The following is a 25,430-nucleotide window of genomic DNA, read 5'->3' on the forward strand; positions in this document are numbered from 1 at the left end:
TTGACTTGCAGAAAACGTAGAGTTCTAATAAAATGTTCTTTATCAGCAATGTATTTGCTGCTAACGAAGTTGGTTTCACATAGAACGCAGGTGGCTGTTTCGTGTTCTGATTGTGTGTGCTTTCTTCTTTCTTCGTCGTTGTTGAAAGAGGGTAGCGGGTAGGCGGTATCCGCACACTACCTTCCTGTGTGGGGACTGTATTTTTGCAGATTTTGTTTTCCTGTCTTTTGTTATATTTGGACTGATGTGTTTTGTTGTATAATTATGTATCGATATTAACATGTGCTTTTCTAGCATCATGCTTGTGACAATTTATTAAATAGGATTGATTTTTTTTAGATATACATTCTTATATCTATAATATATAAAGCTCAATTCTGTATGTAACATCTAATAAATAGGATTAATCTTTGTGTTCAAAAGAAAATAAAATGACTGATGCAGCAAAAGGGAGGAGTGGTGTAAATTGAAAGTTTTCTCAGCTATACAAAATAAATGTTACATTTTCTAAAGGTTTCCGCTTTGTAAAAAGAGAAGCCGAATAAGTAAAAGTTGCAAAAAAGTACGAATCATAACTTACAAAGTTGTTGCAGACACATTGTAAGTAAAAAAATGTACTCAATTTTGCATATTATTTTTCAATTAATGTTAATAATCTGTTTACGTAAGTTTTGGAACCAAATGGTGGTATTACCTCCCTTATCAAAATGAAATAATAAATACGGGAGGTAACTGTTACAAGTAAAAATAATTTCGTGGATGCATTTAAATAGGGATTATTGTGATGGTGCAAGTCAAATGCGTCGCGAGGCAGAAATATGCTTTTCCCCAGGTCAGTGATTGACTAATTAACGTTAAAAAGTCTATTTAGTACAGATTGACGATCTCGTAAAGGGAGGGAGGGGGGATGGTGACCCCATTGCAAACTTGCTAACTATAGAGAAAACAATGATACATCCATCTGAATAATTTACAGAGGAAGAAAAGTTTAGTGGAATATGTTCAATACAAGTAAATCAGTGACCGGGGTGGGTTTGAGACAATGTCTAATTTACTTTTGTTTCCACTTGAGGTATATGTAGTTTAATAGAAAAAAAGTGTGTGTGAGGGGTTGGTATCACCAATTGCATATATATATATATATATATATATATATATATATATATATATATATATATATATATATATATATATATATATATGGTAATCTATCGTTTTGGGTACTTAAAATCGCCCGCGGTTATTAATGTATGAAAACGTTACCTCATTGTCAAGGCTTTAATAGAGGTATATTGTGATATGTTTGTGTCAAATATTATAGATAAATGGATAATAAACCTAAATCAATGGCTAAATATATCAATATAGGCCAGAAATCAACTTTAAACAGCAGTGTCTGCAAGCAAGATTTGCTATATAAACAGCAGCGATGTGTAAAATAGAGTGGCTTCCCCCTGAATCTTATAAAAAAAACTTTTTTTTTTTTAATCTTATGGTGTGCGTATGTGTTTTAAGTGCAGTTGGAGGACAAAAGATAGGGGTCGGACTTGGCTCGTTACCTGGCCCTGATTAACATTTTGTTTTTCCACACAAGTGGGAGTAGGCCTACTTGTGGTAGCATGACTACTTGGTATGGCTCTGAGATGTTTACTGTTGTACTGCTTGTGGTGTTACGTCTATTGCTTTGTAATTGCAGGGGCATCAGGGTGTGTTACTTGAACCATTGTAAAGTGTGTCCATTTTTTTATTGTTTCCCTTTCTGTCTTGTATTCGTCGCCTCGAGGTCCATAAGGTCATGTCCTCTACGTCGATGGTACAAGTCGGTCGCAGGAGCTCATCATTCCACGGGTTTTACTAGTCTGTTGATGTAGTCTGTCACGTTATGTTTGTAGTTGTCCTTCATAAGGCCTGAACTACAGAATGTCTTGGTCGCCGTTTGGCTTGGTGTGTTGTGTGCTTGTTCCCTGCCTTGTCGTCTAACAGTGTGTGTGTGTGGGGGGGGGGATTGTAACTTGGCGGTAGGGTGCCAGATCTGCGCATGTACTTATTGAAGAGGGGAATAATCGCGTGGTCTCCCTTTTTACCCGTCGCTCACTGACATCAACAACTGAGTCAGTGAGCGATTTTTTTTTAAAGTTAAGCGTTTCACATACAGTAGCTATCACACAATATTACCCAGGGTTATCCAAACTTGTGTAGCAGTTACACACTTTAAAATAGTGAGGCTATCAAAACAAACCTTTGCTGTCGTAAAATGTATGTAACAGATATTCCTCAAGGGGAGGAGATATATTTGTTTAGATTAAGACTTGTTAGGTCAGTAGCTAGAAACATGTTGAAAGATTAATAACCTGACCAATGAGAAGTTAGATGATAAGCCATGTGAGGCTGAGCAGGAAGTTTAGAATTAGATCGTTGCGTAGTTGGAGGTTATAGTTGAATTGTTGCAGTTCAGTAGTGTATTTACAGATGAATGGGCTTTAGAATGTAGAGTTCCACAATAACAGCTGATATCCGTTAATGTTGGGTGCACATGACAATTTAGCATATATAACAACTACATTACAAATGATTAAGTGTGGGCGCTATCCCACAGCCGTCTTGGTTTGTATTTGATGTTTGATGAGTTGATATGGCCGCCTCTAGGGCCATCAATCTACCCTAACCAAATGACTAGGATCCGCGTAATAAATAACCGATATTACACTTTGATCTTAGCCAAAAAGCCGAAAAGCAAACTGATTTAATGTATACATTTCTGAACAAAATTGTGTCAACAGGAACATGTTAGATATACACCATTAGGTCTAGTTTAAGAATACATTGATTTGATATATAGAGGTGCTTTAAATATGTCTTATATGAAATGATGTGTATTAAATTGTTCAATTCAAGAAAATTATTGAACACATACATAAAGGACACCACTTAACAGTGTGTCTTGTGAATGCAAACATAAATACAGAAGTATCAAATATCGTTTAATATAAAAAGAGAAATACACCTTTTTTTTTAAAATCGCCATCATTAATGTGTTTTGTTAAACTTGAATTTGCTTTTTTTTTTTTTAATATCGCACTTAAGATCCTGTTCACTAAAAGTTGATTCTTAAGCATCATGTACATAACGTATTGACTAGCCGGATAAGGGGTCATCCATAAATGACGTCACACTCGTAGGGGGGAAGGGGGGTCCGTAATTTTGTGATGATGTGTGATGAGGGGGAGGGGGGGGGGGTGTCAGATGTTGCGACGTCACATTTTTGCATTATAAAAAAGCAATGTTAGAAAACGAATTTTAGACGTTATTTCGCGTTTTAGATAACTGTTTTAATAAATTGTAATAGTTTAGACAAGATTTTGGAAAAATATCAATGTTTAAAAAAAATTCAACTGCAATTTTGAGGGGGGTTGTAGGTTGAGGTGTGACGTCATTTTAGGGGGGGGGGGGGGTCTGGCTTTTTGTGACGAAGTGTGACGGAGGGGAGGGGGGGAGGTAAAAATCGTCAAAAAAAGCGTGACGTCATTTATGGATGACCCCTAACATAAATCATGTTCATAATATATTGACTAGCTGGATGTAGGCAAATATAACCGAAGTGGAGCTATGTAAACGACACAACCGTTATATTAGTGAATGTCTTTATGTAGTCGTAGATCTGAACACTATGTATCTCCTCTTCACCCAATGTGTGGATGTTCCAATGAATGCACGTGACTGAAACCCTATGGTTTTGTTTAGATATTGACACATATAATGCGCCACCTTCTATGAATAGGATTGACTCAACATAACATATGTTAGACAACAATACGTTAAGAAGCTTTAGTTTTGTTTAGTTAGACGTTACATTAAAAATCATGTAACCATGGTTTAGATCTAGATTACCAGTAGGGCCTACATGCAGTGTATCGTATTATTGTGTTTAAGGGATTTACTACATGCAAATAACATTTCTAATACATGCCCACATTACTTGTGATCAGGCTCTACTGGTGGCGAATCAAAGAAGGGTAAATGTGATGGTGTTTGTAATGTGGATGTGTGATGGTAATGGTGTGATGGGTTGATAGTTTTTGTGGTGATATAGTGAAGGATGAAGTAATGTGGTGCGTGACGATAAACATTGTGGCGGGGATTGTGTGGTGATAGTGCTGTTGGTAGTGAGGGATTCTATAGGACACAATTGCCGTAGCAGATAGTGTATAATGATAGATGTTGACATTCAAGTACAAGAAACATGTACATTACACTCGACATTTTGGATAATCACGAGAACAGTTAGTTATAGAAGACGGTTTTAAACAGATAGGTGCTGTACATATACACAAATTATGGAATAACGTATTGAATTATTATTTTACTACATTTTTAATGTTTTGTTGAGATCAGTGGCGAAACTAGAAAAAAAGGGCCACCCCGCAGAGAACTTTTTTGGGCCCCATATATATATATATATATATATATATATATATATATATATATATATATATATATATATATATATATATATATATATATATATATATATATATATATATATATATATATATATATATATATATATATATATATATATATATATATATATATATATATATATATATATATATATATATATATATATATATAACGAACATACCAACATAGGATACTCATTTCGGGCTTGTTCGAGTTTTTTTTTAAATAAATTAAAAACACTTGTTTTTAATTAAAATTTATAAACAAGTTACAACACGTCATTTACGTGACTACTATTAATCTGTTTTGAAAATCTTTTTTTTTATTTTTTTTTTATTTTTTTTTTTAAAGTTGTCAAGATTTTATTTATCTGAAACCAAACTAAAATTCTCCAGCACACAAGCTGATAGAGTTAGAGAAGAAAAAAATTGGCTCAGCACATGAACGGCCCTTATGTATACAGGACAATGTGTATCAGGTTATGTGGGAGTCGCTGGTCAGCTGACTAGGATTCAGGTGTAATCTTAACACCTTTTCTAATCTGACCCCAGCCAATCAGCCTCCAGTGCTTCTCTATACGTCTGCTTAGGGCAATTTTCTCCCCGACCTCAGTGCACACAGGTGTTGTTAAACCAATTTTTGCTAAATCAGCACGAACAGCTAACACTCGACCTCCAGTAGACAACGAGCCAATGTTGACCATCAATATCTCATTTTTACTCAGTTTTTGTACCTTAGCAGCCTTCTTATCCCCCTCTGTCTTGACTCCAAGCAATCTTCTAAGGAGGAAGAAGGAAATCTCCAGCTCTGTAAAGATGTCAGGCAGTGCACCAACTGCCCCCAGTACTTGACCAACCAAGCGATCTCCTCTGCATAAAGTTGGGTCCATTTTTGTACCAACACCTATCAAACCACCAGGTACTGCATACTGTAAATCATTCTGTTCAGCATAGAGTGAGATAATTTTTGAAAGAATTGGCCGGCATGTTAGCTTGCCATCCTGATCTCTTGACACTACTCCAGGCCTTACTTCTATCTCTTGGTTTACCTTTAGGACTCCTCTGAGGATTGAACCACCAGCAACACCACCCAGTATATCGTCAACTTCACATCCAGGTTTGTTCACATCAAAGGATCGAATTACAATAAGCCTGGGCTCTGAGAGGAAATCTCTGACAGGCACGGGGATCCTTTTGATGATGTATTCACATATTACATCAATGTTATACTTCAGCTGTGCTGATACTGGAACCACTGGAGCCCCTTCGGCCACAGTTCCTTTAACAAATGCTTGAATATGTTCATACTGCTCTTTGGCATGTGATTCATTTACAAGATCAATTTTATTTTGTAGGATTAGTATATGTTTCAGCTTCATGATTTCTACAGCTGCTAAATGTTCTGATGTTTGTGGCTGTAATGGTTTCTCGCCCTATGTTTATTTTAAAGTTTTTTTATTTATTTATATTATTATTTTTAAATGCATTTCCTTTATATGCTTTGTCATTCTTTATTGTGTATTTTTATTCAAATAATAATTAAGAGAAGTAATTGCTTTTTAATTTGTTTAGTGCAAATCTATTTGAAGTTGCTTAAGAGCAACATATTTGACTATTTAGAAAAGGGAAATAAGTCATGGAAGTGGTTAGAACGTTTGCGTATCTTTCACGCGATGGATTTATTTTCGAAAGAATTTTGCCGACAACAGCATGTGTTTGATTGTATGAGAAAGAGGACTCGAGATGGTGTCTATAGAATAAAGATAATCCAACTCCAGCTGCATTATTATTTTTACAAAACAATTATTAAGTCAAAACTGCAAGAAAATTATTTGTTTTAAACTGTAAAAAAAATTAATTATGGTCGGCTGTGGGCCCCTAAACGGCCCGCCCCCCCCCCCCCGCATTGCGTGGTCTGGCGGCACTGTAGTTCCGCCCCTGGTTGAGATGTGTACGGTGGTTGTACTTTATTATTTTCTTTTGAATGTTCAACATGATCTTGTTATGAGTGGGTTGCACAGGCATTCTTAAATGTGTCTTTAATTTGTATTTAATTATTTATTAATTATTTTCCCCGCCTCAGACACGTAATTTATAGCGTCAGTTGTGTGTTCGCTTTAGTATTACAGTTTTCATCACCGGCTTGTGAGGACTGGTACAGATTTACAATAGTAATATTTCTTTCTTACTTGTAGTCTACTGTTCTTAATTTGTATTTATTAGTGTAGTAAAAATTATAAAAACTTAAACAATGATTTGCTTTTAAAATGTTACTATTATGCATTTTTTTTCATTTTTAAAGACTTTAGGAAACATGGTATAATAGAAAGAAAATAGAGTGACTTTTTAAAATTGTATTAGTATGCAATTTTTTAATTTTTTAAAGACATTCGGAAACATTTTGTTGCTTGTTTTCTGTGACTTATTGTAGTGCTAAATGGGAAGGAACTGGGAATACATCACAAAGAGTACAAACAAGATAACCATCAACCTGTAGAACATAACCCACTCTTCTGACAAATTACACAACTTACACGATGAAATGATGATAATAGTCATCGGGTGTTGTGATGGTCATATTTTGTCACTTCTGATACCAATGTAACACTACGTTGTTATTGTGAGTTCTTTCTTTCAAGATTATACAATAGACTGCTGCTCTTTTTTACAACTTTATTTACCACAGTAACGAATACATTCATTCAGTTATCAAAACAATTCAAGCCCTAACCGTCAACACACATAGCTTCCCCTTGCATTCATCTAGGTGGTTCCCCGAAATTCTCATTTACCCCGATTATATAGACCTACATTCACTCCCTCCAGTCAGTGAGCGATCTACAAAAAGCATGTACAATTCAGTGATTGGTCGCTCACACATTCACTTTCGATGGCCAGGTATTCAAATCTAACACACGTTTTACTCCAAATACAATTTACCAAAAACAGTATGTTACATTTAGTAATTACCAAATACTATAACACAAAGTGATTATTACATTTTAACATTAATATATACACAATATTATAATGGATTAGAAAACTAAGTATTTACAAACTTTAATAGACTTTTTAACTTTAATTAATCATTCATTGAACTGTCGAAAAGCATTCTTTCTTCTATATATTTAGCAATTATTTTTTTTTGACTTGGTGTCATCCCATCAAAGCTTGACTGTAGCTACGTGTACAGTTAATATAAACAACCATAACTGTCAAGATTTGACTTTATATTCGTTAAATTCGTTTAATAATTAGTTGTATATTTTCATCACACTTAAATTACACATACTATTAACATATTTATAAGTTAAAGCTGTTGTAATTTAAAAGACGTATATGTATTATATGTGAGCTAAATAACTATGATTTTATAAGGAAAGCTATAAAATCATGCATATATCGGTAAAGCAAAACATTCAAATGTGTGTATATCATTAATAATGTAAGCCATGACAGATGCATTTATTTGAAATTTAGAAGACCTTATGAGCATCAAAACCGACGATTATGATTTTTGATAAGCCCTAATAGACAAGACAAAATGCATGGAAAATACTAGCGTAACCGTCCTTCGCTTTATAGCTGTCTTACAAACTTTAGTAAGAATGTTTTATCAAGCCATTACAAGTAGGCCTACTGCATTTAAACCAAAGATATTACCTTTTTTTCTTAAGTTGAATGTGTTAAGTATAAACAACGACGGCGATATAATGTTTCTTAGATGAAGAGGCGCTGGTATATCCACACCCCAGTCAAGACATTAGTGTCTTATGTAAGTAGAATTAAAGGCAAGAGTAAAAATACTGTTTCAATTCAATTTACAGTCATTTGGCATAGTTTTACATTATTTTTTCAAAGTATACTTTGATTTTTATAATCAAATATGACGGTACATTTTGAAAACGATGTTGTAATATAAAAGTTGCATCGATGTTGTACACGTCTAACATTCGATGCATGAAGCTAAAGTAACGTTATACAGTTGTACACGTCTAACATTCGATGCATGCAGCTAACGTAACGTTATACAGTTGTACACGTCTAACATTCGATGCATGAAGCTAAAGTAACTTTATACAGTTGTACACGTCTAACGGAACGCACCTCTAAGTCATGTTGGTTTAGTGAAAACACTGTGAGCAAGGGGTTGGGTAAATTTGACGTTTTTTGTAGAAAACACTGTGAACATGGGGTTGGGTAAAGTGGACATTTGTGTGTTGTTGGTACGTAGTAGAATGATTGCAACCCCACTGATGATGTTTGTAAGAATCGTTTCAATAGAGTGAACCACATTATTGTTGCCTCCAGTATTTCCTACACATCCAGGCTTGATCAACTGTTGGAAAGGCGAAATATTTACTTGGTGTGACGATAAACTTTTTTTATTGATAATGTTTTTTGCAGTTTGTTTTGTTATTTTGTTTTCGCATTAGGTTTGTAATTTACATCGTCTGTTTGCTTAGCATGTTCGCTTTAGTATTACGGTTTTCATCATCGGCTTGTGAGAACTGATACACATTTACAATAGTAATATTTTTTTGTCGATTTTTGTTTGTTAACGTTTAAAACTAGTAATACTAATTTATTTGATGGTATAATACAGCTTCAAAGACATAAACATCATTTTGTTTTTGTTAATTGTGTGTATATAAGTTTTAGATTGCCGTTAAGCGTTGCTCAAGCGAAAAATTTTGCTTGCGTTAGAAAGAAAAGTGTACAAATTTAAAACTTCAAGAAATAAAATATAGCTTGAACTAAATAAAACTGTTATGATTAATATCAATTCTGACACGCTTGTATCAGCATACACTGTTGTTTAATATAAATTAAAACGTGTTTCCAAATTCATATCTAATTACCATTAAATTAGTATGTTAACAGTTTTAATGAAAAAAACGAACGAATAATTCCCCCTAAATGTTCTAATTATTAAATGGGAATTTACTACAATGTAAAATTTTGAATTATTTTAGCAATCAGTGAATAGCATCCTCATTAATTGTAAATTACAATTTGATCACTATTTATGAACATAGCTATGGACTAAATGCAAATATGGTTTTAAATTAATGAATTTGAAGTAACAGTAATTTATAACATTGCATTTGTATGACATTTGTTAGGTAACAACATTAAAACAAATCAGTTAAGCAGAACGACGGTATACATGCTAGTAACTACACGTTCACGTCATGTTGATTTTTGGGAAAACATTCAAACTCGATGTAGATAGCGACTGAGATACTTGATTGATGGCGTATACTTGTAAGACGATAATTACATAAACACAATGAGTGAGTTAGAACCATTTCGTTTTGTGTTGGTTATGTATAAAGTAAACACATTTTTTGCATGACTAAACTTTCTTTTGGCAACTACCCTCACCTATCTTGTCTAGTAGTAAATGTACGTATACTGTGCATCAACCACCTCTGTATGTTTAACGGAATAAATGAGTAAATGGGCATATTACAATTATTTTCATTATAGTTGTATTTGAAATACAATGTATTTTTTAAGCATAATTAAAATGCTATTAGTATAAACGTGTATAGCTTTTGTAAATAGTTTGTATAAAAGAGCTGTTATAGTGTACATTGTTACGACATTATGGCGTTTTGTACTAGTAGAAAATTACCTTTGTACAGCATGGCTCTTCTGGTATGTACACATTTTGTCTGTATAATATTAAAATAAACACATTAATAGATTGATTGTATTTTTTCGTCCTGAATCGTGTAATGTTAGCCTTATGTAGGCAAATGCTCCTTTTTTGTTTTAGTTTGTATCGGATACTAAGAAATGATATAGATTTACTAAATACAATTTCTTTCTTTTGTACTTGAATTTTCTTCCACAACCATTTCTTTATGCATAAATTAGAATATTTATTGTTAATTTCATCACACTAGAAATGTGAACATGTTTGTTTATAATAAGTGTATTTGTAGCGTCCTTATCCATCTGCATACTGTTCGCTTTTTTTACGTCTTTGTAATCTGCTGTAAAGACTAATATAGATTTACAATAATACAAGCTCTTTATGGTGTGTATTTTCTTTCTCAATAATTTAGATATGCATACACCAACATATATGATTTATTTAATTTAACTAGAAATGTTAATCTACTGTTTAGTAATCAGCGTGTACTTTTGTTAAAACGTCTCAATAGTAGTAGAAAAAACACAGTGGCAGCTACTATAGGTAAACTAACTTTAAACATGATTTTAGCCCTAACAGTGACACACCTCTACTTAAAATTTATTTTGACTGCATAAACAATGATGATAAACATAGATACAGCGTCAACATGTTTTATTAAAACATTACATCTGATTGCTGGATTCATTAAATCAAGAAAAATCCCTAGCCTCCTGTACATGATGTCTAATCTACGGACCATATTTGCTAAGATAGAATCTATGGAACTCGTATTGCCAACTCACTACTTAATGAGTTGACATGGCACTGTGTTGAAGAATAAGTGTATGGTTTTGATGACGATTTTTAAAAAAAATGTGATTAATATTACTTAATTCTAGTTACTTCCCATTTCTGTTTTAGTTAGAAAAGTAATACCTTTATTAGATAAATTATTCAATCTGTCCAAATTTTTCTTCTTCCGCAATTCTTCTATTAGAATTGTTTTTATTAACACTATGTACATTAGTTAAGAAATATTAGCTCGAGAACATATCTATTAAAGACGGAACTTAATATAAAGCGATAAAACAGATGATCAAGTACTTATGGTCATACAACAATATTTTGTCGATTTGTCGTTGAACTTCTACAAAAAAATGACGTTACTTAAGAAGAGAACTCCGGCTTACATCTCTTTCAAAGGGAAAAAAAAAATTATTACACAAGACAGAACGACAGAACTGCCTCCTTTAAAAAAATAGTTTTGTTAATATTTTCTTTTCGATATCTTATAAAGTACTGAAGATTGTTCTGATAGCTAGAATGGCAACAATCCCTATTGATAAGTACCGTTGTAACCATGCGTTATAACCATTGAAACATACTCTCCATCAAATTTAACATCACTCAACCCATTACTTGCATCGTCACAATAGTCCCTTCTTCAATACCATCACGCACCCCATCAGTATTACCAGTGGCATAGCGAGGGCGGCACTTAATGGTGTCACCCCCAGAGGCGTAGCGATCCTTCCCTGGGACAAACTTTCAAAGTTTCGATTTGCATCCCCTCCTCACATTTTTTTCTCTATATATTTTGCTATTTTTTGCCTTGTTGTCCGCACCCCACGCCCCCCCCCTAGCTACGCCTCTGAGTATTACCATCACAATATACCGTAATTCTCTTCACTACTCCGAGAGCCTCTTCCTTTCACTAGCTTTGGCGCTTCGTCTATTACTACACATTTGTTGCATTCATTTTTAAAAGACTATTTGCAAATAGTTTGTCTTCAGACAATGGATGATGCCGATATTACAAACATCTTGAATCAAGTGTAAATGTTGTTTCATACTTCTAGTCTGGTCAGGTGTATCGTAAAAGCTAAATACAGTATCGACCTATAACATACGGCATATTCATCAACACTATAACAATAAACACAATCAGACTGTTCTAAATTTTGTAACACTTATAGCTGTCGAATTTACAAGTGATTAAGACGGCATTTTAACATGTCTTTTCTGTTTTAAATAAGCCGCATGCGTGCATTAATCCAATGCACACCATTTATCGTAGTCGTAGATATATAAATATGTGCTTTATTTACCTTTATTTTTTTTTGGATTTCATGATCGCATTGACCGAACCATTCTCAATAGTTATATTGTCTACGCTAACACACTCCAATTGTGGATTATTTGAGTCGCTTGTGTCTAGACTTACGCCAAACCCACAGGTAGATTCAACAGTACCCTGGGGTTCAATAGAGCCAATGTTAAGAACTACAGATCTAAATCATTAAACTAAAACTAAAGTTTCCTACCTTATTCTTGCCTTTCAACAAATTTCCAATTATTTTTACTAAGTCATTCTGCTATCGCCGACTCATACTTACTAAAACACATATTTTATAACAAAAAAATGCCCTAACCTAAACCTTTTGTATTTGTTAGTTTTTAACTGGCACTGAAACATCACGAATCAATTGTATAAGTCGTTTTATAGATCAGGTCTGGTCAAGTGTATCGTCACTTTAATACAGTAGTTACCTGTAAACCTATGCAGTAATAATCAGCAACATTACAACAGCGTCCATTAGACATCACATGTTCTGTTTACATAAATTTAGCATAATTTGCACGTCTTGGTTTTCTTCTTTATTTTAAAGTTGCTGCTAAACAATTTGCAAATTTATATAATATTAAATTTTAAAGTTACTTCCACTTTAAAAAAAAGTATCACAACTAAGGTAAATAATCCTTAGGTTTGTTTTTAGATACATACTAGACTACCCGTCATCCCTTGGATAACTGTGGGTTTCGGGGGTCATCAATCAAAAAACATCACGTCTGTCACTCAGATGCATAGCGACCCGTCTCGGCGCCCGGGGACAAACTTTTCGATTTGAACCCCCCCCCCCCCCGCAAGTTTTCGATTTGCAACCCCCCCCCCTCAAACTTTTGATGTGCTACCCCCCCCCCCCCCCCACTCAAACTTTCGATTTGCACCCCCCTCAACCTTTTAATTTATTTTTCCAAACCATTTTGGCGCCCCCTAAGGTCGGCGCCCGGGGACATATGTCCCCCACCCGCCCCCCCCCCCCTCCTCGCTACGCTACTGCAGTGTCACTTATCGTCACAAAAAAACAGACCCCACATTCAAAAAGATGTTTTTTATCATTTAAAAACACCGAAAACACCGATTTCGGACTATCCCTTCATATACTGACGTCACAGGTGACCTACTCAACTCTACTTCACCTGCCCAGTGTCCCGCCAAGTCTCAGACAACATGTTTTTATCGTTTAAAAAACGATTCCAGCCGAGCATGTCTCTGACCACACTATCCCTTCATATGCTTAGGACAGAGAAACAGATGAACCCTACTTCACCTGCCCTGTGCCCCGCGAGTTCCTGATAGTCAACGTTATCATTCACATATAGGGCTTAAGAAAAAATAATTGAACACGTAAAAAAAAAAGTTCTATTAATTTTTATGACACTGACTTTAAAATTTAGCCTTCACTCTCCAAAGCAAATTTTAAAATGCTTTTCTGGCATATCTAGCCCTGGCCACCTATACCATGTTTAAATAATGTGAACACCCGCCATCTTGCTCGTGGTAAACATGGCCTAAAAATGGTCCGAAGTCATTCGTCAGGTCCGGACGCCATATTGTTGTTAGCAGCCGACCACGCCTCCAAGTTAGTTAGTAATCCTACTATATCTAGATATAGAACCTAGATTTAAAAAAATCCCATTTATTCTCGAATTAGATAATCATTGAAGCTAAACAAAGATTTATATAAAATAATTAAGGCCTGAAATAGATTCTAGATGTAGAATTTACATTAAGTCTAGATCTAGAATGTACATTGAGTCTAGTGACCTAGATCTAGGCTAGATCTAGATTCTAGTCTAGAATCTAGGCTAGATTCATAACTTTCCTTCAACAGCTGATCTTTAGATCTAGATCTAGAGAAATTTATTGTAAAACTAATGAAAAAAGACAGTTTAAAATTGATATAAGTGTTGGAACGTAATAAATACAGCAAACGGACGTATTGTTTAAGTTATAGCCGGCAGAAAATTAGCTTTGTAACGCGTTAAACTTTTGAATGGGCCACAAAATCTATGATGGAGTCCGCCATTTTTATTGTACCAAAAAAGTAAACACATCAAGGGACGTCACTATTCCCACAAAGTTTAGTCAATGTTTTAACATTTTCTTGGACAGATTGTAGATCTAGAGAAATTTATCGTAAAACTAAATGAAAAAAGACAGTTTAAAATTGATATAAGTGTTGGAACGTAATAAATACAGCAAACGGACGTATTGTTAAAGTTATGACCGACAGAAAATTAGATTTAGAACGCGTTAAACTTTTGAATGGGAACACAATTTTCTTCGATAGACGCCGCCATTTTATTGTACTAAAGAGTAAACAAAAACCTGTGACGTCACGGTCCCGCCGAGTGTAGTGGTCGTTTTAATCTTTTAAAAAAAAATGGGTTACTCTGCGTATGAATAAATCAATAAATTAATTAACGTCTTTAAATAAATTTGTGATTAACAGTCTGTCTTAAAACAAAAATTTTTCTCTACCTACATACTATTTTACAGCTTTCCACGATGAGTGCAACCATGCGAGATAGTCGATCAGGCAAACAAAAAAACAAACAAAAAATCAAACAAAAAAACAAATAAATATTCAAACATGTAAACAAACTTGACTTTTAGTAGTATATAGATGAACAATAATATAGGAGTAAATAAAGGAACATTAGATGGTTTGTTTTTAATTATTTCAACATGCTTATTAAACCTTTGATTTGTGTACAATATAACATCGAATAGATAAAAAAAAAGCAATAATCATTAATTACTCTGCTTAACCATACAAACTCTACAAATGTTAATTTTGATTATGTTTAATTGCAATTTTTTTTATTTTTTTATCCATGTTTGCATGGACTTGGTTTGGTTAAAAATAAAACAAAATTTAAAATAAAAATGTACGCTAAACATAAAACGCGTGGAAGTTAAAATCCCCGCCCTGCATCATTTATAAACAAAAACAAGATAGACATGATAATATTACAGGAAACTAACTTCAAATCAGCACAACACGTCCAACATTACTGTAACACATTAAATAAAGATAGACATGATACTCTTACAGGAAACTAACTTCAAATCAGCACAACACGTCCAGCATTACTGTAACACATTAGGAGCAGCGCAGGCAGTACACATGTATAAAATCCTACAGACATTTCATTATCTGGTGACTTTAGAGCTCTGGGGTGTACCTGTTGTAAAGTGGGGTGTACCTGTTGTAAAGTGGGGTGTACCTGTTGTAAAGTGGGGTGTACCTGTTGTAAAGTGGGGTGTACCTGTTGTAAAGTGGGGTGTATCGGTTGTAAAGTGGGGTGTACCTGTTGTAAAGTGGGGTGTATCTGTTGTAAAGTGGGGTGTACCTGTTGTAAAGTGGGGTGTACCCGTTGTAAAGTGGGGTGTAACTGTTGTAAAGTGGGGTGTACCTGTTGTAAAGTGGGGTGTAACTGTTGTAAAGTGGGGTGTACCTGTTGTAAAGTGGGGTGTGCCTGTTGTAAAGTGGGGTGTACCTGTTGTAAAATGGGGTGTACTTGTTGTAAAGTGGGGTGTACCTGTTGTAAAGTGGGGTATACCTAATGTAAAGGTGGGGTGTGCCTGTTGTAAAGTGGGGTGTACCTGTTGTGAAGTGGGGTATACCTGTTGTTAAGTGAATACTTGGACCAGGTCGATGCTGGGCGCTGACAAACAATGTACGACGACGATCCAATTTAAATAAAACAGGACGGCGTTCTCCATTATTATATTTTATTACATAAGCTTTACACAACTAAATCGACGGCAGACACGGACGATGACTTCTAGATCCTAACACGACGATAGCAAGACTAAGACTGGCTTCAACATGACGACAACAAGACTAAGACTGACTTCAACTATCTTCCTAACAACCCAAAACATACTCTCCTACGTCACATCCTTATTTATTTTGTCATACATTCAGAATCTTTTATTAATTCTACTACACACATACTCTCAAACCATCAACATCTTTGTTAAACCCATTCAACCACATACATACTCTCAAACTCATTCAATACACAAAAGTCCATTCACAACATACCAGCATCGACCCTGTCCATGTACTCACTTTACAACAGTCCCCATTTTGTCAAGATTGAATAGATAGATCGCTAAAAATCAAAACATAAACTCTAATGAAAGCTCTCGCTAACTCTGAATCTAGCGCAGACCCTGACAAAAGCCCAAACACCTAGTCATCAATGTAATGGGTAGGGATTAGTAATTATAGATCACTAAATATAACTCTTGAAAATGATTGTGCTACCCCTACTCCACCTTTTGCCAACAATGTAATTAACTGAATCCACACTTAATTCATACTTAATCCGCACTTAATCCGCACTTAATCCACACTTAATCCACACTTAATCCACACTTAATCCACACTTAAAATCTACGATGTAACACTATTGGTGGTCCAGACGTGTCTTTGTGTACTAACACCATATTTAATTATCCCAATAAAGTGGTGTCTTTGTGTACTAACACCATATTTAATTATCCCAATAGAGTGATGTCTTTGTGTAGTAACACCATATTTAATTATCCCAATAGAGTGATGTCTTTGTGTACTAACACCATATTTAATTATCCCAATAGAGTGATGTCTTTGTGTACTAACACCATATTTAATTATCCCAATAGAGTGATGTCTTTGTGTACTAACACCATTTTTAATTATCCCAATAGAGTGATGTCTTTGTGTACTAACATCATATTTAATAATCCCAATACAGTGATGTCTTTATACTCTGTTTTTTTTTTTAATTTATTTTTTCGTTTTTTTTATACTATATTTTCAGCTCCCGTTTACTGGTTGAAGCATAGATGTTTATTTTTTGTTGTCGATGATGTGTTGTCTGATATTGTGGCGCTGGTTAGTCTTTATTCGGTCTCTGTTATCGTAGCATGCAGTTAGTATTTGTTTGAAATATTAAATATATTTGTTTTTGAATTTCTGTCCTAGGCTGCAATAGTAATGTTTAGTGTTTTGTAAAGTTTGTGTGCTTGTTGAATGTCATTTAAGTTTGTTTCATGTTGCAGTTAACTATATGTAGTATATAATTCGAATGTGTATGCTTTGAACTTTATATTGCCTTCCGTTACTGTCATATTGAGTGTTGTAGTGTTTAGCATGCCCATTGTTTGTTATACAGTTCCTCTGAATGCATTTTTTAAAACTGTGCTTTAATTTGACTGTTGACAATGGAAAGGAATAAAACAAACAAAATCAGGTATGAATTGGACATACCTGTACATACATGTACATACATTCAAAAATCGCTCAGCTCTAGTCCTGACCTCATGAACTCAGTGATTAGCTGTGTTATAGTTTCATAACAAAAACTCTCATTTCCCCAAAGATGTATCCCTGTATACTAACTGTTAATATTTATAAAAAAATAAATAAATAATGTACAACTGATTTACTAATTATATGTTATTGTTTCCCTAACATTTGAGGTTTTTCATTACTAACTAAAAATATAGATAACATGCATTCATATTAAGAACAAACAATTTTAAAATAAAGATATAATGAACCACCTACAAGTCAAAGTTTCTAAATTTTTCAAAAAATGAGCTTTAGTTTAACCGGTGAGATTTCTTATTTAAAACAAAGTATGCTCAACACAGGAATCTACATGGTGATGATCTTCAAAAACAATTAAAAGTATCTTCATTCAAAGATGGATAAGTCAGTGATAAATGTTTAAATGTAAGAATGAAACTCCAGTCACTAAACATTCTTACCAACTCTATGGCTGTATCAACAATAACTGTGCTATTCGGAAAAGAGTTGTTCAACGAAAACATTACTAAAAAAAGATGTCCAACCAGCACTATTTAAAATAAAAATTTTGCAACTTAAAAGAAAATGAAAACAAGTTTCTTAACGTTTTACGTTTCTAAATAAATTACTACATGGATTGTGCAAATATTAATATAAGACATGTCTTACAATATATTAAGTTTGATTTAAAATTTTAAAAAATAATTAAAAGCAAATGTTGTATTTTCTTTCAAATACTATAGCAATTTTTTTTTAAAAATTGCATTTTGTAACAAAATAATATTTTATTTACCTTACTTTCTTAAAATAATGAAATGGGACGTAACTTCTATATGTCATATTTAATATCTGTGTAAGTTGTTTAGTACTAACTTTAAAAGAATCTAGAAACCCGCTAGGGTTAAAACCTTATCTAAAACTATGGTACCGATAGCAGATATAACTGTGGTTTTTTTACTATGGTGCTGTTTTATTAAAAGTACACACTCATTAATAAAACAATATGTTCACATTTCTAGTTTAATAAAATGAAACCTAGAAGTTCTGGTTCATGCATACATAGATGATTGTAAAAGAAAGTACACGTCAGAAAGAAATTATATTATTGCTATTGTAAACCGGTCTTCACGAGCCGATAATGAAGATATTAAACAAAAGCGAACAATCTGCATATGCATGCAATAGCCAAAAAAATTCAAGTTTGAGATAGAAATACAATTAAGTTATTAATCAATCTGTTTTTTAATATCACTCACACAAAATGTGCAGATACTAGACGTGTCATGTTATGCAAATATAATTATTTTTTTAAATATAAGTATAATAAAATAGTGTTGTCGCTATATTGTGTTCATCTACCTATTTAGTAAGGTATACCTCGAAGGGTATTTGTGAGCTGTTTATGTGCCTTTCAATGTGTGGGTTGATCAAGTAATAAGGTCGGTCATTTGCCGTTGAAAACCATTTGACGTAATAGAAATACTTCTCTTTGCACATACGTCATATTAATACGGCCACTTGTCATGCTAACCTATTTTTATAAAAGCTAGGCATGAACATTCAATGTGATCTTACAAGAACTGCACCTGTAAAATTGTAAAGAAAATCGCCACCATCATATGTTATCATAATCCAAGTCAACAACACTAATCACTGCGATTGGCCTCATCTGTTTTAATTTATTGTGCCATAAAATGTTACATACGTTTGACTTTTGCATGAAGAAAAGACTTACCATCAAATGTTCTTTAGCAGTATAATATTCTGAAAACATTCATCCGTTAAAAAAAAAATTCAAAATACAATGAGATATTATTCGTTCTTCAACATGTGAACTAGTGTTGGGGAATCTCCAACACTTGCTATTTATAGACGTGCTAGGGAATATACTGATAGGAAACAACCGAGTTATTAGATCGTCTAATAGACAACTGTCAATCAGACCATTTGCCTAGTAATAAACAACGTTGATTAAGGTAGTTTCATTAACTAGTTTTATATAAAAATAAATGTTCTTTCATGTGATACAGAAATACTTACGATTTTATTTACCTCAAACTATTTGAATAATATTAAACACGCATAAATGGCCACATATAGCTTAGTATCCACAACGACATTCATACACTTTTTGTAAACAGATACACACACACACACACGCACATACACATACACACACCGTCTCCCCCACGTTGATGTAGAACATGTTGGCGTTGACCACTGAGACGATCTCCTGGTACACTTGCTGGCTGGGTGACGTGGTCGAGGTGTTAGCGACGTCGCCTTATATGTTGGGCTTGTCCAGCCGCTTGAAGCGAACCAGGATCGTCTTGCCGTTGGCGTACTACCTGCTAGACCACACCGTCTAGTTGTGAGAACATTTTACAAAAGGTAGGGTGTAAGAAGTCTGGAGAAAAAGTCTGACAACAATGAAGATAAGCTATGGATGGGGGGATGGGATCTCTAAAAAAGTGTGAATTTATTTGTGAATAATTATTGGCAGACTTAATTCCGTACGCGCTTAGAACATCAATATGTACCACAGTATAACATTGTAAACTAATCAGCCATACTTCTAAAATGTAGTATTCGAAAAAAAAATCAAACTCAACAAGAGCAACAGAATTAGCACCAAACAAAATATAGTTGTTCAATGTTATTTTATTCAGAAAGCGCCTTTCCCCCATACAGTCGTTATCCTACTGTGAAAGAGTATCACGCAAATACAAATACGTATTTGTTTATAAGGGTATGATTTATTCTTTAGCACGGTATAATAAAGTACATAGTTTTATAACATTGGATTGTTTCGTTAATCGATGGTCAATTCTAAGTCTTCAGCCATATAACTTTATTGGTTTTTAACCTGTTTTTAAATTCATCTTTCGTTGTGATTTCTTCAAAAAAATTATATCAGCTTAATTTATGCCCGTGCATTGCAATCTAATCTGGTTAGGTAACGTTTAATTCACTGTATCTTGTCAAATATTACATGTACACTGGGCGTTGTGAACAAAATTACATTAAGAAGACTTAATGTACTAACGGCAGAACATTAACTGATTTGTATTAAATATTTTATGCACCACTATTCGCATCAAGGTCAGCGATTTCTAACATGTGATCTATGCTTATGTCCAAAAAATAAATAAAATATAATATATCAGTAGAACTAGTTTTTGTCTTTTGAAATGACATTTTTTTATGTGCTTTTGTGATTGATCCCTACATTTATTTTATCTATTTAATCGTTTTGAATGTATCGACAAAAATATTTTATGAATGTAAACGTAGAGTTCCATGTCTAACTAATAGCCCATACGACAGGTGAAGTAGAGTTAACTATATTCGGCATATGAAGGGATAGTGTGATCAGCACTATACCCAGCCGCAATGACTATACATAACGTAGTTCAGGTACCCATAAGAGTTTGTGTAGACTCTAGGCGTATTCATGTTATTGGCTAATTGGATCATGTAACATAACTAATCTGTTGATATTAAAATATGTTATTAATCATTTTTCTTATTTGTTTCAAATCCGTAAATTACACGTAATTGTTTTAGTAATATTGAATAGCTTTGTAAATTGCCTAATAACAACTTTAAAAAGAAAATAAAACGTATACGGCAGTAACTTATTGACATGACACATGGACAGTTTATTGATATGCAAGAAGGAGATGGGAAACTTTAGTGTCAGTGAATCGTTTGAGATGTGCTTTAATTATACATGGTGTGTAGAGGATATTTTCCGGCATACGGTGTGTTATAAGCCAAGAAAATATTAACTGTGTCGTGAGCAGGATAAGCATTCTATTTTAAAGTATTGATACAATTAAAATAGCTAGTGCAGTAACATTGATGAGTATCTTAATTAAAACAATGTGCGAATTTTACATCCTTTAAAAATGATAATAACAAAGTCCAATATTCAATATGACAAGGTTTTACGGCCTGCGAAAAACTTAATTAATCATGGTCGATGAATACTTTACAATTTAATTCAACGGAGATTTACGGCATTTAGTAAATTACAATCACTTGATATAACAAAGTTAACTTCAAAAGTACAAATTAGTTTATTATGTTTTTATAAAAATATGTTAGTCATTCACGAAAAAAATACTTTACAAAATGGCACAAGAAGATCAACTAGTTTTAGTAAGAATAAAACCTTTGACTGTGCAAATAGGAGCTGGTGGACCCCGTTGAACGCATGTAGGGAGAACCACAAGTCTAAAGTAAGTTTAATGAATTTCCTCCCCTTGAAATACCCAATGTTATTATTCTGTGTATCTCAGAATCCAGGCCGCGAAGGACCAACTAACAGTTTACAGAAAGTGTGTGTGTGTGAAAGGGGATGGGGGGGAGGGGTGGGAACACGGGTAACTGGTGAGGGTGGAAGAGAATATGGCGGTGTAACAGCTTTACCGCCATGCATGTTTTAGCGTTATTAAAAGCAATATAAAAAGACGAATCGCAGTCCTGAGAGCATTAATACATTGTGGTTTTGTAAGTTTGAAGCGTCTTCATTAAATTAGAAAGTAGTTCCCTGTTTACAATGTATAAATCTCTGTGTTTGAAGATTTATATGTTGCACATAATATTTATTTATTTGTTTGGAAATAAATACACACATCACTGAACATGCCAAAAGAGCTCAGATTGTTCTGACGATTTGCATGTCTACCAAATAAATATTAACGAGCCTAAACCTTATCATTTTAATAAAGTAAAGATTGATAATTAAAAATACAATGATATTTCATAGCAAAGAACAACCAATGTGTTGCACACATTTTAATTATAAATATATCAAAAAAACATTTGCATTTTTTTCAACCAAAAATGTTTTAATGTTAAATTGTATTTGAGAAGAAACAATGCAGATTATGTACCTTTTTTTTCCTTCTAAATATTGACACGGGAAGTAACTGTTATTGGTAAACTTGAAGAGATGTTTACATTGCTAAGAAACTGTAAAAAAGATTAAAAGAAGCTAGAAATCTTAGATGGTGGTGTAATTGTTAGAAGCTACACTTTCAAATTTATGCAGATTTTAGGTAAAACAGTCAGAGAGTACCATTGCAAAACAGGAATGCTGATCTAATGACGCTGACTGCTGTGTTTTAGTGTTCGTTAAAAATTTAAAATTGCTTATACATTGGTTTAGAGTATTTATAGTTCTATTTATTATTATTTTTTTTACAACATACGCATTTTAATAAATATAAGGCCGATTGTTGAGATTCAAGAATGAGACAGGACGTTTAATTTCGGTGTAATGGTTTAGACGCACTTAAGCGAAAAAGGGTAGATGTGTGATGTTGTTAGTTAACAATTAATAAACACATGCATCAAGGTTTAGAATATTCGTTATTATTTTAAATATTTTTGTTATAACGTTCGTGTTTTAGTGAGCATGAGTAGGCGATATCAGAAAAATGAATAAGTGACAAGACGTATGGAAAGTTTGTTAATAGACAATGAGATGGGAAGCTTTTAGTGTTATGTTTTAGATTTAACGATAGAGAATGTGTATTGAACTACTTCCCGCTAATAATTTGTTATAAGCAAAGAAAATGTGTATAACCACCCTCATCAAGTGATATGCGTGTGTGTTTGTAAGCCTTCGTCTGTTACATAATTCAAATATTTACGCAATGTTTATTACAAGAATAAAATGGTGAACAATAATGTGTGGATTAGAGCATTCAAATAAAGGCTATTGTATAGATCAACAAACCGCATGTGCTGAAACTGGAGAGATATCTACAACCATACTCGCTTAGCGTAACATGATAAGTAGAGGGTTGGAAGCAGGTGTTGGTAAGGGTCGTCTACAAACAACGACACACTATCATTGTATAGCTTAGGTTTGAATTGTGTAGCGACGTGTGACGATGGGGATGTTCCGAAAGTGTGACGAAATTTTCGAATTTTAAAACGTTTGAAACTGAATTTCTGCCATAAAATGTCACATTTACAAGCTGTTTTTTTTTATTTATTTTTTTATAACTGATAATAGCAATGGATTTACATATGCGATGAAAACCAAGCTTCGAAAAAAATGTGTAATCACAATACAGACCTTTTGTAGTGCTAGGGTTGGGGTACCATAGTGCAAAGAAAATAGCCACATTATTACAACTCAGGGTAGGATGCCAGCGTTGCCTCCACTTTTACTTCTTTAAACCATTTTGTTTTATCATAATTCTTATCTCTCACACACTTCATTATTTTCTCATTAAATAGCGGTTTGATGTATGTATGGCTGTTACATTACTTTAATTTCAAAGGGAAACAACCAAATAAATACAATTTAAGGCAGAACTGTAAAGTTGCATCGCTTTTTTTTATATTTTCAGAATAAAATTCGGAACAACCATTACATTTTTGTTTGCTTTTCTTAAGTTATTACGTATTTTAAAATAGTGTATTCGTTGAACACTAATGTTTAAAATTACATTTTATAGACAACCCCAATCCCCCATCTAAAAATGTAAATCCTTATTTTGCTTTCCACTGTCCTGGTAATTTAATATTCTATTTTTGATTTCAACAAAAGCAAAGTCTAAAGACATTATAATCCAAGTTAACGGAATCCAATATTTAGCAACACATTACAAAATAAGCCTAAGATAACTGTAAAGGGGAGTATTGGCTTATAAAATCTACAATACAAAAGGTTGAGCATATCGATGCATACCTGTTGTATTAATTCGGGCAGTTGTCGCTTTCCGGCAAGTTTCCATTCGGGCATTTGTCGCATTTGGGCAAGTGTCAATTCGGGCATTTGTGGCATTCGGGCAAGTGTCCATTCGGGCAATTGTCGCATTCAGGTAAATGTCGCATTCGGACATTTGTCGTATTCAAGCAAGTGTCTTTCGAAAATTTGTCGTAGACCCGATAGCGATACCATTAATTAGCGATTGTTAGCATATCGCGATCATATCCATGGTATTATAAATGACAATATATATATATATACAGTATCGTAGATGGTTTATTATGTTGAGCTGGTGATACAGTATCGTAGATGGTTTATTATGTTGAGCTGGTGATACAGTATCGTAGATGGTTTATTATGTTGAGCTGGTGAAACAGTATCGTAGATGGTTTATTATGTTGAGCTGGTGATACAGTATCGTAGATTGTTTATTATGTTGAGCTGGTGATACAGTATCGTAGATGGTTTATTATGTTGAGCTGGTGATACAGTATCGTAGATGGTTTATTATGTTGAGCTGGTGATACAATATCGTAGATGGTTTATTATGTTGAGCTGGTGATACAGTATCGTAGATGGTTTATTATGTTGAGCTGGTGATACAGTATCGTAGATGGTTTATTATGTTGAGCTGGTGATACAGTATCGTAGATGGTTTATTATAATGAGCTAGTCTAACTGACTCGAATCCGCGTGTTATTTAATTAACAAAGAAAAAAAGTTGCTTACACCTAGCTGTGGAATCGCTTAATAGGAAATAGTTAACACACTAGTGTCAGGTGCTTCTCTCTCTCTATCTCTCTCTCTCTCTCTCTCTCTCTCTCTCTCTCTATATATATATATATATATATATATATATATACATATATATATATATATATATATATATATATATATATATATATATATATATATATATATATATATATATATATATATATATATATATATATACTAGCGTACCCGTCCCCCGCGCGTTGCCGCGGGGATAGAATAAAGTCTGACGAAATATATTAGAAGGATATCACCAATGCATTACCAATCATATGTTCTTAGACGCATCACCTTGTTTTCTAAAACTGTGTTATTTAAATGTCAACATTGCCTGCGCTTGGATAATAATTATTGTTTATTAATCACTTACCGAAATAATTAGG

General features: G+C 33.6%; 1 protein-coding gene across 1 annotated transcript in view; it reads right to left on the bottom strand.

The window, feature by feature from the left end:
• Nucleotides 1–4,813: 4,813 nt before the first annotated feature.
• The window catches only part of LOC131937690 (eukaryotic translation initiation factor 2 subunit 3-like), a 67,360-nt gene continuing 46,743 nt past the window's right edge, over nucleotides 4,814–25,430 (bottom strand). The window contains exon 3 of the mRNA XM_059295293.1: nucleotides 4,814–5,893. Coding sequence (XP_059151276.1) covers nucleotides 4,967–5,893 — 927 coding nt within the window. The 3' untranslated portion in view covers nucleotides 4,814–4,966. The remainder of the gene's footprint in view (nucleotides 5,894–25,430) is intronic.

The sequence above is a fragment of the Physella acuta genome, unplaced genomic scaffold, assembly GCF_028476545.2.
Source record: "Physella acuta isolate Inbredline_101_S28 unplaced genomic scaffold, ASM2847654v3 ptg000218l, whole genome shotgun sequence".
Lineage (NCBI taxonomy): Eukaryota > Metazoa > Mollusca > Gastropoda > Physidae > Physella > Physella acuta.